Source organism: Capricornis sumatraensis, chromosome 15 (assembly GCF_032405125.1).
Source record: "Capricornis sumatraensis isolate serow.1 chromosome 15, serow.2, whole genome shotgun sequence".
Classification (NCBI taxonomy): Eukaryota; Metazoa; Chordata; class Mammalia; order Artiodactyla; family Bovidae; genus Capricornis; species Capricornis sumatraensis.
In genome coordinates, this window is record NC_091083.1 from 5,945,839 (window position 1) to 5,959,728 (window position 13,890).

Here is a 13,890-nt window from a genome sequence, read left to right on the forward strand (position 1 = left end):
GACAACAAGACAAATTAACAGGAGAAAAGGCATACAAATTAATTAAGTTTTCATTTTGTGTGCACAGGGGCATCACAGAAAGAAGTGAACCCCCAAAGGGCAGTGAGATTTTAGAGTTCATATAGCATGTTAACAGGGGGTGGAGAGGGGGCAAGGGACAGATGTTTTTTAGGGAAGATAAATGGGTCCTGAGGAGGACAGACAGGAGGTGTGGCTGTCCTGGATGATTTCTGTTTGGGTGTGGTGTCCGCTTTTCATCTTCCGAAAGAGCAGTTTAGTGTTGCTTCTGGGGAGAGTATTTATGACAGTCCAGTTCCGTTGGGAGGCTCTGCTTTTAGGCAGATAAGAAATTTCAGGAATTCAGCTCAAAATAATTCTTAGGCTGAAATGGCATATTTTGAGGTATCATATCCTGATTCTCTCAACAGTATATTTATCAGAGTCAATGCCTGGAATGAGGTGTAGTTATTTAGGACAAGATTCTGTAGCTTTAATAGAACATTGTTACAAGATATCAGACTGTCATGGGTAGAGTCAGGTGTGTGTGTCTGTGTGCGCTCAGTCATGTCCAGCTCTTTGTGACCCCATAGACTGTAGCCCATCAGGCTCCTCTGTCCATGGAGTTTTCCAGGAAAGAATACTGGAGCGGGTTGCCATTTCTTCCTCTAGGGGATCCTCCCGAGCCAAGGATTGAACCTGCATCTGCTTGGCAGGCGGATTCTTTACCGCAGCGCCACCTGGGAAGCTCCAGAGTTACACTTAAGTGATGAAAAAATGGTCTCTTAGGAATGATAGTGAACAGAAACCCATTTGGAATGGGAATTTGACACTTTAGCTTCTGGGTGATGACCAAGAATAGCACAGTGTCCCCTCCTTCCTTGTGACTGTTTAGAGGTCCTTTTTGACCTAGTCTGGTCAAGATAATCGGCCAGGCTGACAGGCTGTTTTGACTGTCTGTGAGTACCTAAACTGATTTTGACTAGGAAAGTATAAATATTATCCAGGCCCATCCGTACAAAGAAGAGCAGACAGAAAGGTTTGTTTTGTGGAAGACTCAGACTGTGTCAAGGGGGAAAGGCTCTCGTTCTTTTTTTCACCCCTTAATGTTCCCTTGGATTTGAAACTTTGATACGAAGTATTATTGACTTTCGAAGGGCTTTGAAATCATTAATGGGGTTTTCCATGTACTGATGTTTTTTTTTCCAAAACCCACGTTGCTGTTTGGCCCCCTATTTCAGTAGTTTTCTATCGTGTGATTTGCAAAGGCTCCTTAATTTAACCTTTCATCCTGAGTTTTATCAACTGACTTTGTCTAGAATTGCCAGCGTAGCTCCTTTATTATGCATGCAATTCTGTTCTGTCTCTATTACCTTTGAGGCAGCAGTTAAGGTGACTTTCAGTTTTCTTTGCCTGATTTTTATTGTCACCACTGTCATTGTCTGCCTGTTGGCCTGTCCCATGCTGTGAGGGAGTTTTCAGCACTGACAGTGGTCACTTGCCAGGGTAGCACTCAATACCTTTTACCTATACTTACTTCTCTCCTTATTAGAACCAGGAGAAAATAGTTGACATGAAGAGAAAAATTGTTTTATTTTTTCCTTTTTAACATGATGTGGACATTGGTCTGTGGTATTGGTAGACCTGCTGTTTAACTTTAGAAGGTTTTAGCATCCCAGATAAGCACATTCAAAAGGTAAAATGTTGATTCTTTGGTCAAATCTTGCCTAAATCACCAGCGTCTTCACTCTCCTGCTTTTACCCCTGTGCTGTGCTGTGCTTAGTTGCTCAGTCCTGTCTGACTCTTTGCAACCCCGTGGACTGTAGTCCGCCAGGCTCCTCTGTCCATGGGCTTATCCAGGCAAGAATACTGGAGTGGGTTGTCATCCTCTCCTCCAGGGGATCTTCCCAACTTAGTCATTGAACCCGGGTTTCCTACATTACAGGTGGATTCTTTACCATCTGAGCCACCAAGGGAAGCCCTCCGAGCCACCAGGGAAGCTTTTACCTCTGGGGTTTTCTAATTCCTGAACCAGGCTCTGCCTCAGTCCTGGGTCAAATACTCCAGGGTCCAAGGCTTTAAGAACATGAGCATTGTTTGCCAGCCCTAGGGGCAGATTTCATAAATGGTGCCTGATGGTTTGTATTGTAACAATTCCCAGGTGAGTCTGACACTGCTCGTCCCTGGGCTACACCTTACGGAGCAAGTCTCAATTAACTTGTGAATTTAAGATGCCTCCACCATCTCCACTATAGCCTTCTCTTTGAAAGCAAACACCGTATGATTAGAGAGGATGCTCCTGCAGCTTACGTTTGGAGAAAATTACATAGCACATTTAGAGAGTGTCACAGGGTCTGCTGGTTTTTGCATTGACAACTTGCTACCTCGACTAAAAACCAGAAAGAATCACTGCAGATGGTGACTGCAGCCATGAAATTAAAAGACGCTTGCTCCTTGGAAGAAAAGCTTTGACAAATCTACACAGTGTATTAAAGGCAGGAATATCAGTCTACCGACAGAGTCCTTAGAGTGAAAGCCGTGGTTTTTCCGGTGGTCATGTAGGAATGTGAGAGCTGGACCATAAAGAAGGCTGAGCACCGAAGAATGGATGCTTTCGAACTGTGGTGCTGGAGAAGACTCCTGAGAGTCCCTTGGACAGCAAGGAGATCCAACCAGTCAGTCCTAAAAGAAACCAACTCTGAATATTCATTGGAAGGACTGGTGCTGAAGTTGAAGCTCTAATACTTTGGCCACCTGATGCAAAGAACTGATTTATTGAAAAAGACTCTGATGCTGGGAAAGACTGAGGGCAAGAGGAGAAGATAACAGAGGATGTGATGGCCAGATGACATCACTGACTCAATAGACATGAGTTTGAACGAGCTCAGGGAGATAGTGAAGGACAGGGCAGGCTGGTCTGCTGGAGATTATGGAGTCACAAAGCATCGGACATGACTTACCACTGAACAATAAAAACAAGAAGAATGCATCTGGAACAAAATCTAGAAATAAGATTGTGTTGAAGGAAAACAACTCTACTTGAAATGACGCTGACTGGAGGAACCAGTTATTTTAGGAGGACTATGTGCATAGAAAAAGCCTAGAAGCTCAGACAGCAAAGTGTTGTCAGCTCTCAGGATCAGTAATGGGATTTGGAGTAATCTTTACTTTTTGCTTTCTTGCTTTGCATTTTTCTACACAGAGCTTTTAAATATCATTCATAACCTTAAAAAATTGCCAAATGTTTTTAAAGGAGAAGAAGCAAGATGTGTGCTCTGTAAATTCATGCATCTTTTGGTTTAGGTCTGTTATGTCTGTGTCTCTATACATTGGGGGAGTTTTTTGTTTGTTTTTGTGGGCTTTTTCCTCTGTAGAGAGTATTTTTTCATTAAATTTTTTCTGTGTGTTCTTTTATACAATTGTAAAGGTTACTTTCCATTTACAGTTATTCCAGAATAGCAGCTGTCCTCTCCACGTTGTGCAGCCTGTCCTTGAACCTCTCACGCCTGCAGTCCACGCCGCCCGCTCACCCAGCCCCCCACCTCTCCCCCTGCCCACTGCCGGCTACCAGTTTGGTCTCTGTGTCTCTGAGTTGGTTTCTTTTTTGGTTATTCTCCACATTTGGTTTTTAATGGGAAAGAGATTATTTTGTCTGTGAGAGTCCTAGTGTTGCAGGGTGAGGCCCAGACATTTGCTTGGAAAATGGACACTGTGGGGCCTGCATAACGAAGAGAAGTGTGAAAGGTCCCAGAGGAGGGGGTGGGGGTGGGGCAGTTCCCAGGGTGCGTTCAGGGGCAGCTCCGGTTCCACCCACATTCCCCCTCCCCAGGCATCCAGCACTGGCCCCCGAGAGTCTCTCAAAGGATCCTTCCTTAGAAGGCCTGAAATAAGTTTTAAGTTAATTTAGACAGAATTGGAAGAGTTGGAAAATGAGAGAACAAGGGCCATTACAGCCTCCAAGGAGGTACAGAAGCTTGCACATCGTCGCTGAATGGATTCTGCGGGCTGGTTCTCCTGAATCCAGGCTGCGTGTGCCCACTCAGGACCGCCGACCCAAGGGAAGACACCCAGAGTAGAAGGAGCCCCTGTGTGAGCTCAGTGCATGTCAGGGAATAATCCTTCTAGAAATATGCAGCCCAAGGCTTTAAGATACATCTTGTGGGGTGTTACGTAGACTATTTACATATATGCTTATTTTCAGCAATTCAGAAAACCATATATAAATTGGCTTTTTTTTTTTTTTTGCTTCTGTTAATCTGGAAACATTCAAAGAAGTTGATATGCATTTATCTCATTTCTAACTTTACAACTAAGTTCTAAGGTTCTACTGACACCTGCTGGCATTTCCTCTGTTTTATGTTTTAATAAGAACAAAACCAAAAAGCAAAACATTTCGCATATTTCCCACAGTCTTTTGGTCTTATTATGCCAAGTGTACATTAGGATAACAGACATAAGGGAAGGTTGATGGATCTTTTCACATCATGGAAGGAGATATGTGGACGAGCCCTGAGGACAAATTTCCCAGACACACGAAGGGCAGACAACTGAGTTCTGATTGCCTCTGCCCTGCACTGCCACTCTGTGACCTTGGACAAGGCTGTGGACCTCACATTTAGTATCGCAAAGAGGAGAAACTGAAGCTTCCTCCCTGTGCTTGAGGGGAACGGGGGCATTTCTACTAAGTAAGGTGTGAGCCACGTCACAGGTGCAATGACCTCAAAGGTCACTCGCAAGGACTGTTCCATCACAATAAATAAGCAAATTTGTTACCACATTGTATTTTCAAAACATGGATGAATGTCACTGAAGCCTCCTCAAAGTCCAGTCTCTCTGTTTCTTTTTAGAAACAACTGAATCAGAATGATCTGAAAGAACCAATGAACAGTCTCAGAAACGGTCCACTGTTTTGCCCGCAGGAAACCATGGACTTTGTTTTGTGTTTTGGAACATGTAACAAGGCTTCGGTGCTTCCCAGTTCATGCCAACCAAATTATCTGTGTGTTTTCTGTCTTTTCTTGGGAAACTGTGGGCCTGCGGCTTGTTAGGCCAATCACAGGATACTTGATCATCCCCGGGGAGTTAGAGTCCCATATTTATCCTGACAGCGGAAGCAAGGTCTGATGAGGAAAATAATTGAGGCATTTCTTTAATGCTGCTATTTCATTTCTTCCTCCTCCCTCAGAATTCTGACTTCGTCATCATGCTTGCTGAGGCTTTCGATGCGATTTAGAGTCATCAGAATTTCCTTTCCTTTGTGAAAGGAAATTTTCCTCTTATCCCTCCCAAGTCCTCCTCCAGAAGTCTGTTAGGTTTGACTGGGGCTCAAAGAGCAAAGCACAAAAATTCTCCTATAGACTCATATCCATTAGGGTGGCACCTCTCAAAACACAACAAAAGCAGAAAATAGCGAATTTGGTAAGGCTGTGGAGAAATTGGAACCCTTGTGCATTGTTAGGGAGACTGTAAAATTATGTAGCTGCTGTGGAAAGTAATACAGCAGCTTCTAAAAAACGTAAAAGCAACATTACCATACAATCCAGCAATTCCACTTCTGGGTATATATCCAAAAGAATCAAAAGCAGAAACTTACGGTGACATTTGTACACCCATGTTCATAGCAGCAGGAGTCTTAGTGATGACACAAGGACCCACTGATAGATGGACAGATAGACCACATGTGGTCTACACACGCGATGGGGCACTATTCAGCCTTAAAAAGAAAGGACATTCTGGCACCTGCTGTAACGCAGAGAAGCCTTGAGGAGGACATTGACCTAAGTGAAATAAGCCAGTCACTGAAATACTGCATGATTCCACTTAGATGAGGTACCTTAAGTACTTAAAGTCAGAAAGCAAAAAGGAGAATGGTGGTTGCCAGGGGTCGTGGGGGAGGGAAATGGGAAGTGGTTGTTTAATGGTTGTTTAAATGGTTCTGTTTAACTGAACCAAATTTCAGTTCTGCAAGATGAAAAGTGTTCTAGAGATGGCTGGAGGTGTTGGTGGTGCAAAAATTTGACTTTTACGTAATACTACTAACTGATCACTTAAAAAAGGTTATAATGATAAATTTCACATTGTATGTATTATGTCACAATTAAAATTAAAACCACACAGACATATAGAACTCAGTCATCACCTCTGACCCTTGCAAGTGACTTAATCCCTTGACCATGTTCAACCTGGTAATACTATGCAGTTCTATCCAGTGGAACCTTTGGTGATGACAAAAATGTTGTTTATTTGCACTGTCTGATATGGTGCACATATTGGGTTTTGAGTGTGATGAGTGCAGAAGACACTGAATTTTATTTTTATTCAGCTGAAATTTAATTAGTTAATTTTGTTAATTGTTATTCAGTTTAATTTAGCCACATGCAGCAAGTGGCTGCCATGTTGGACAGGGCAAGTAGACTGTACATCTACCTGACTATTTGAAAATGCTTTCCCTTCTCAGCACAGAGCTATAGCAGTCAGACTCTGAACCTAAGAAGGTAAAGGCTGGCTTATGTGCGGGCCCCAGTTCTGTTTGAGCCCCCAGTACTATGAATTTGCTACAGAGCCCTTTGCCAAGGGTGTGACTCTATTTTAGAAGCCTGGCATGGCGTCACTGGCATCTGTTATTGGGCCCACGAGCAGAGTTGGCCTTAATTCACAGGCCAGCCTTTTCTAGTCAAATGCCCTTGGGAAACCTAAATTCCTTCACTGCCGCACACGGGCTTCTTCACTCGTCCTTGTAAATCCTTGGAGTGATATTGTAAACTAACGCTGAGGTCCAAGGCCTTCTACAGAAACTATGCAAGCACTTTGCTTTCTTCCGGGTATCCTGGCAGTCAATACCTGCTTTTACTTTTTGAGGCTTTACTGGAAAACACAGACAGGTAAGAGAGGTAACAAATTCTTACACTGAAATAGAACCCCACAATAAAATGGATGAACCCCTAATATATTCATCCTCTAAAACAAGAGTAATTAAACATGTCACCATGTATTGTATAGTGTTGCTTTAGAAATAGTAAAGATTTCTGGCAGCTGAAGGGACTTCCATTTCAGCAGGCTGCAAATAGAAGACGTAGCCAGTCAGCCAGTGGGCAGCATTCCTTCATGACAGCCCAGTGTTTAACGACACTGTGTGTGCCATATTTATCTTCATGGAATGAGTGAAAGCAGTTTATGGAAGCACAAAATGTGAGCGTTTGATGTGAATGGGTGTGTGGCAGGAAGGAGATAAAGAAAAGTTTATATTATTCTTCCACTAAATGGATATGGGCTGTCTAATAAGGTTTAGCTCCGGTGGATTTGCTCACCAGGAACACTTTCTCTTTCTTTTTCAGCAATGGGTCGAAGGCCTGAGATCCATCATTCACAACTTCAGGGCCAACAACGTCAGCCCGATGACGTGCCTCAAGAAGCAGTGAGTTTTGCTTGCATGAGCCTTTGTGCTTGGCGTCTGCCGAGCAAGTGCAGACCAGGAGATGCAGGCTGCATATATGCACCAGGCAGCTTCCCCTCTGTGCTCCTGACTTTGGAGAAGTTGTTGGCCAGTACACACCGGTCCCCTTCCTGCCACCTGGCAGACATGTGTGATGCCCACAGCCAAACATCTATTTGAGGGGAATGGTTGGTGGCAGGAAGGTACTGGAACTCCACCTCCTCAGTGTCCCCTGGGTTGTGGGCCTGGGCTTTTGTGTCCCCAGGCTGCCGATAGTAGCTTTGTGTGCCTGGTGCCATAGCTGGGGTCTGGGTGCAGCTCGAGCCTCTATGGCATGAAACTGACAGATGGGGAGTACAGCTCCATTCAGCAGAAGCACCCACCGCTCCGGAGGGAGAGGAGCACTGGCCCCAGGGACTGTTTCACCAGCAGTCAGGGATCCAAGGGTACTTTTGAACTTCAGAAGGCAGGCCTTCCTTACCCCAGCTCACTGTAGCCAAAATTCAGAGAGCTGCCAGGTGGCAGCTTTTAACCCCATCAAGTTGTTCTTTATGGGTGACGTGACTCAAGTAGAAACCCTAGCCAAAGCCGCAGTCCACCTGTTCGAGAAGCAGTGATCCGGGGCCCAGGGCAGGCGGCGGGTGGTGCGTGGAGGGCCGGCACAGAGCAGGCTGCACGCGTCTCTTAGCTGGGCCCGGCCAGCACCCAGGGTGGGACTCCCCGGATTGTGGGCAATGGAAGGAGAGCTGTGCCCCCTGGGCCTTCCGTGTCTTGCTCTGGTCTCTTTGGTGGCACTCTGGGAGCATGGGCTCTGCTATAATCCCCGAGTTGGCCACTTGGTTGACTAAGGACTTTGGGAAAGTTCTTAGCTTGTGCCTCACTGTCCTCATCTGTGCGTGAAGGTGGTGACACCGCGTGTAAGAGTCCTCGCAGAGCAAATGAGGCCATGCAAAGCCGGTGCTTGGCCTCTCACTCCCTCTCACTCACAGTTACTTGTTTTGATTCTGATGCTCTCATTGCAGGGTTTCCCTGTTGTCTGAGAAGAGGGGAGTTGTTCAGTCGTGTATTTTCCTGTTTTTCTGCAGCTGCTTCTCCTTTCCCTCTGCAGTTGCTCCGGCATGATTTCTTAAAAAGATATTTTGAGGTCATGGAATCCCAAAGGGTCTCAGACTTCTGGCATGCCCTCTTAGGCCTGGGGGAGCTGATTCCCTGTGTCCAGATGCCAGATCTTAGCTGCCCTCATGGGTGTCCCGCCCAGACTGCTTTCCGTCGCTGGTGTTCACCCATCCCCCCGCTGCTGGAGGGTGAGGTCACTCAGGGCTCACGTCTGCCTGCTTCTGAATCACCCTCTGCCTACAGGGGATCACCAGTAGATCACCACCTCCCCGAGTATCCCAGGGGGCCGGCTCCAGGACCCCTGCCCATACCAAAATCCACAGCGTCCCTTAGGGTTGACCCTTCCTGTCCCTGGTTGAGGAGGGCTGACCTCACCCTCGCCCCTTCTTCAGAAAGGAAGCCCACGGCCAATGACAGGCTGAAACAGGATATCAGAGCCTGCCCTCTTGCCGCCAGGCCTGGCTCAGACCACACTCCAGAGGTGCCAGTGGCCTCGGGACAAAGCCTGGCTGAGAGCACAGCTTGGTGTGGCCATCCCTCCCTGTCTGTCCACTGCCTCACTCCTGTGGTCCTGAAACTAGCCCCTTAAAGGGGGCCGTTTGTGCTTCGAGGAGCAATGGCTTAAGACAGAAGCTTTATCAAACCATCATGCTCTGCAGATTGTTAGATTATTTTTACAAGAACAGTGAGAATGCAGTCATTAGCAAAGAACAGCCCCGGCACCAAAGGATAAGTGTTCTGGGTCCGCCTGAGTCCTGAAAGCTTGGGAAAAGCACAGCATTTCTCACCATCAGTTTGAGCTGACGAACTTCTCTGACAGTGACAAGTTAAGGATCCAGATTCCTTTATGGAGATGGTGTCCACCCATCCGTCAGTTGCATGAGGAGTAGGTCACAAAGGTCCCCACTGACTTCAGACAAACCTGGCTGCTGTCACCATGCCCTTGCCTTTCTTAACCCCTTAGTAGATTATTAAAAAGCAGCAGTCAAGGACAAGAACAGTCACCAAACAAGTGCCTATAATTTGCTGTGTTTAATGCAAACACCCAGTTTCCTAATTCATCTAGGATTGCCAGGTAAAATATGGGACTCTCGGTGAAATTTGAATAAGTAACAAATAATGTTTTAGTATAAATACATCCTAAGCAATTTTTGGAACATACGTATAGTTTTAAAAAAAGTATTTGTTATTTATCTGAAGTTCGAATTTAACTGAGAGTTATATTTTTATTAGCTAAATCTGACAAACAGTAAATTTATTTCATGGTGTGAAATTGTCTCTGGTTTTCTGAATAAATAGTCTTTGTTTGAGTGAACCTTCTTTTAAAGTTTTTAACCAGATGGAAGCTGTTCCTGCCAATAAACATTAAAGCAGTTGTTACTGTTGTTTTCCAGCTGGATGAAATTGGCATTTATGACCAACACAAATGGGAAAATTCCAGTTAGGAGGTAAGTCGGTTATTCCTGAGTGCTCTGCACAGCCTGGGTCGGCCTTCATGATACCAGTCCACAGAGAAAGCCCCCCACGAGGACTTGTTAATTGCTTTAGTTACAGGTATTTCTGGAATCTTAGTTTGAATCACATTATCAGATGCTGTGTTTACTTTGTAAAAATCACTTAATGGATGTAAAGTCACATTTTTTCTCAGAATGCATAGCAATAAGCCTGATAAAGAACTTCTGAAAAAGTAGGAGTGTTTTTTTTTTAATTTTCAGATAAGTGGGGTTTGGGGATTTAAGTAGCTTCCCTGGTGTCTCAGATGATAAAGAAGCTGCCTTCAGTGCAGGAGACCCAGACTCAATCCCTGGATTGGGGAAGATCCCCTGGAGAAGAAAATGGCAACTGACTCCAGTATTCTTACCTGGAAAATTCTGTGGACAGAGGAGCCTGGGGGGCTACAGTCCGTGGGGTCAAAGAAGAGTGGAACACAACTGAGCGACCAACAATTTGACTTTCTTTCACCTTTCACCTACTTGCCCCAAACAACCATTGCTAAGATTAAAGAAGTTTCTTTTCTGTCCTGCACCTGCAGTAGAGGGGTAGGGGTGTGTCTTAGGAGGTGCGGTGCCTCTGGACGTTGCCGCCCATTCTGGGCTCCGTCGGCCCTCTGTGCCCAGGGCCAGTGGGCAGCACTGAGTCTGGGTGTGTTGTCCCTGCCACCACACCCCCTTCAGGACTGGCGCTTCCCCTTCAGCCTGCCCCGAGTAGCAGTGGCAGGGGGAAGAGGCGGTACAGCCTGGAGGAGCCAGGAGTGAAGAGCCGACGAGCCGGAAATGGCCTCTGCGCCGTGCTTCAGCCTCAAGCCAACGGGCCTCGCCCTCCGAGGGCCCCACTCTGCTCCGCTGCTCCCAGCGTTAGGACTGCTCCTGACCTGTGGGTCCATTGGAAGCCCATGCAGTGGGAGTGATGGGGGCTCTTCACCCAGCGCCCCAGTGTCTTTTTGGCTGGTGTTTGTGATAAGCACTCCACGGTAATTGCAAAAGCTGGGCTGGGCCCCGGGGTGTCTGCTGCCCATCTGAAGCCAGGAGTATATTCAGAGTCGTGAACCTGAACTCAGCATGAGCTCCCAGACCCCGACTCTCTCTTCAAGAATTCTCCAGGCTCGCATTCAAGTTGAGCTCTTGCCCAACTTCAGCAAAGAAGCCAACCAGCAAATAGCCACAGGCAGAACCCAGGCCACCAGGTGGAGCCTGTCTCAGAATGGCTGTAACCGTCAGGATGACGGGCACAGGGTGCCCTTTGCGTGGTGTTTGGGGGAGAGCCTTGGAGCATCTATCTGCACACTGGCCGCTTCTGCCTCTCCTTTCCCGCCCTCTCTGCTAGCCTCGAAGCTTCCATTCTGCATTCCCCCGAGGGCGTCTCCCTCAGCATCCTTTCACATTTAATAGAACTATCCTAGAGATCATTGTTTTCCTTAATTCTGTGGATGATAGCAGGCATGAACTGTGGTATCCATGTGACACAGCTGAGGTGTCAGTGAGGAAGCACAGGGCATACAGGCTGTAAAGAAGACCAGGCAGTAATCTCTTTCGTTCACCTTTTAGTGAGTGCTTCCAGAGTTATCAACTTCATGCATATGTTGTGGTCTTTACGAACCTATATGTAGGATTCTGTTTTTTATTTAATAACTGACAAGCAAGTCAATTTTGCATTTACTTTAGAAGTTTTTTAAAAAGCCCTGCCAGGGACTTCCCTGAGAGTCCAGTGGTTAAAGCTTCACACCTTTGAATTGCAAGGGTTGCAGGTTCAATCCCTGGTTAAGGAGGTAAGATCCCACATGCCTAGTGGCCAAAAAAACAAACGAAACTTAAAACAGAGACAATATTGTTACAAATTCAATAATAACTTTTAAGAAATGGTCCACCTCAAAAAAAAATCTTAAAAACCCTTGATCAGTGTTTGTTGGCAAAGACACTTTACACTCATCCTTATCCTTATCTTAAATAAAACCCTTTGCTCTATTGAGAATAGCAGGGTAATGATTTTAATGTATCTCAGGATCCTACTGCTACTGCTACTGCTAAGTCATTTCAGTCGTGTCTGACTCTGTGCGACCCCATAGACGGCAGCCCACCAGGCTCCGCCGTCCCTGGGATCCTACAGCTATTGCCAAATATTTAGTGCATTTTTATTTAAAAATAAGTATGGAAGTAATAGGGCTTCCCAGCTGGCGCAGTGGTAAAGAATCTACCTGCCAATGCCAGAGGCACAAGAGAGGAGAGTTTGATCCCTGAGTCGGGAAGATCCCCTGGAAAAGGAAATGACAGCTGGCTCCACTCTTCTTGCCTGGAGAATCCCCCGAGCAGAGGAGCCTGGATGGTTACAGTTCCTGGGGTCACAGAGAGTCAGACACATACACACTGAAGTAATAAGTCCAAACTTGGAACAAATAGCAGTGTGAAGACCAGCAATGTAAGTTGGGTCTGCTTTTACATACCTTGCTCTCCTGATTTTTCTCCTAAGAAAAGGTTCAGGAAATGGGCAAAGGAGAAACACAGAGATTGTGATCAGAGCACTCCTAACCAGCAATACTGGTGTCATTTGTACACATCCTACTAATCAAGCCTTTGTTCCACAAGCTTGGAATTCTGATCCAGCCTGTTCACAAACAAAATTATTGCCCGCCTCTTTTCGTAGCAATAGCCCGGATATTTTGTCATCCTCTTTACGGCTCTCTGACGTGAATTCTGGGGCGGCTGCCAGTATTAGCAGGTGTTTGACACGGGACATCTGTGGTCTGGGGGCAGTTTGACAGAGTTGAGGGAGAATTGATATCGAGCCAGTGAAAAGCGGATAAATCTTTGTGTGGATGAGCTGCCAAGGGCAAGGTGGAAATTGTTCTGAATGTTTTAATGGATACGAAGAGTAAACACGTTAGAATGCCGTTTCATCACTGTCACTCTGAAGATTTAAAATGGAAACTGTTAGTGTAGTGTGTGTGACGTTAGAGGAGATCTGGCTTCACAGCCCTTAGATCAGGTGGAGCGTGGCCCCTTTCGGCAGTTGTAACTGATGCTTGATATCTCAGAAGAATTAAGGCACAGGGGAAGAAAGCTCTTTCTGCGCCGTGTCTCCTTTCTTTCTCTGTGCCTCTCTTCCGCCGTCTGCCTTTCTCCCAAACGTGCACACTATGCTCAGTGTACCTTCCCACCCAGACCAAAGCTTTGAAACTCACTCTTCTTATGTATATTTTTCCTTTTAGAAGAAGTCCCAAAGGAGAGTGTGCGTTAAGAGGGCTGAGACCTCGAGAGTGGTCCCTACAGCCCAGTGCCCACATAATCCGTCCATATCCCGAAGGCCCGGCCTGCTGCAGTGAGGGTCTGGATCTGTGGGGCTTCCCTTCCTGCTCCTCCTTGACCGCACAGCTAGTGTTAACACCGCTGGATGGATTGTAGAGCCTTTGGGGGCAGAGGGAGACTCAGCTTCTAGTCATTGCTGTCTGTAAGGTCTCCTGGAACAGGGAATTTAATCGGATAGGACTGGGCAGCACTTGAGGGTATCAAGACGCTCACTGAACACCGATTTGCAGTGAAGCGCTGAGCTGTGCTCTGTGGGGCTGTGTATAAAGGGTTGCATGAATCACAGTCCCTTATACATACTCTGCCTGCCAAAGAAATGCCCTCTGATGCTATCTGAATGCTCCCAGCCTGTGATAAGTGTGTTTCTCTCAACCTGTGATAAGTGTGTTTCTCCTGGCTAAATACTGGATCTCTGGAAAATCAGAGAATTCACCTTTGCTCCACAACCCTCCTCACTCCCAAGCCAAATCCATTTAAGGCCCAAGAATAACTCTGCAAGCTGCCTGGAGAGAAGGCAGCCCCCTCCTTGACCCCTTACCTTCAGG

At 46.3% G+C, this 13,890-nt stretch overlaps 1 protein-coding gene across 4 annotated transcripts in view; it reads left to right on the plus strand.

Annotated features, from left to right (window-relative positions):
* The window catches only part of PLCB4 (phospholipase C beta 4), a 187,734-nt gene that overhangs the window by 47,056 nt on the left and 126,788 nt on the right, over positions 1–13,890 (plus strand). For all 4 annotated transcript variants that reach the window (XM_068987745.1, XM_068987747.1, XM_068987746.1 and 1 more), the window contains exons 5-6: positions 7,333–7,412; positions 9,941–9,994. In XM_068987745.1, the coding sequence (XP_068843846.1) occupies positions 7,333–7,412; positions 9,941–9,994 (134 nt within the window). The remainder of the gene's footprint in view (positions 1–7,332; positions 7,413–9,940; positions 9,995–13,890) is intronic.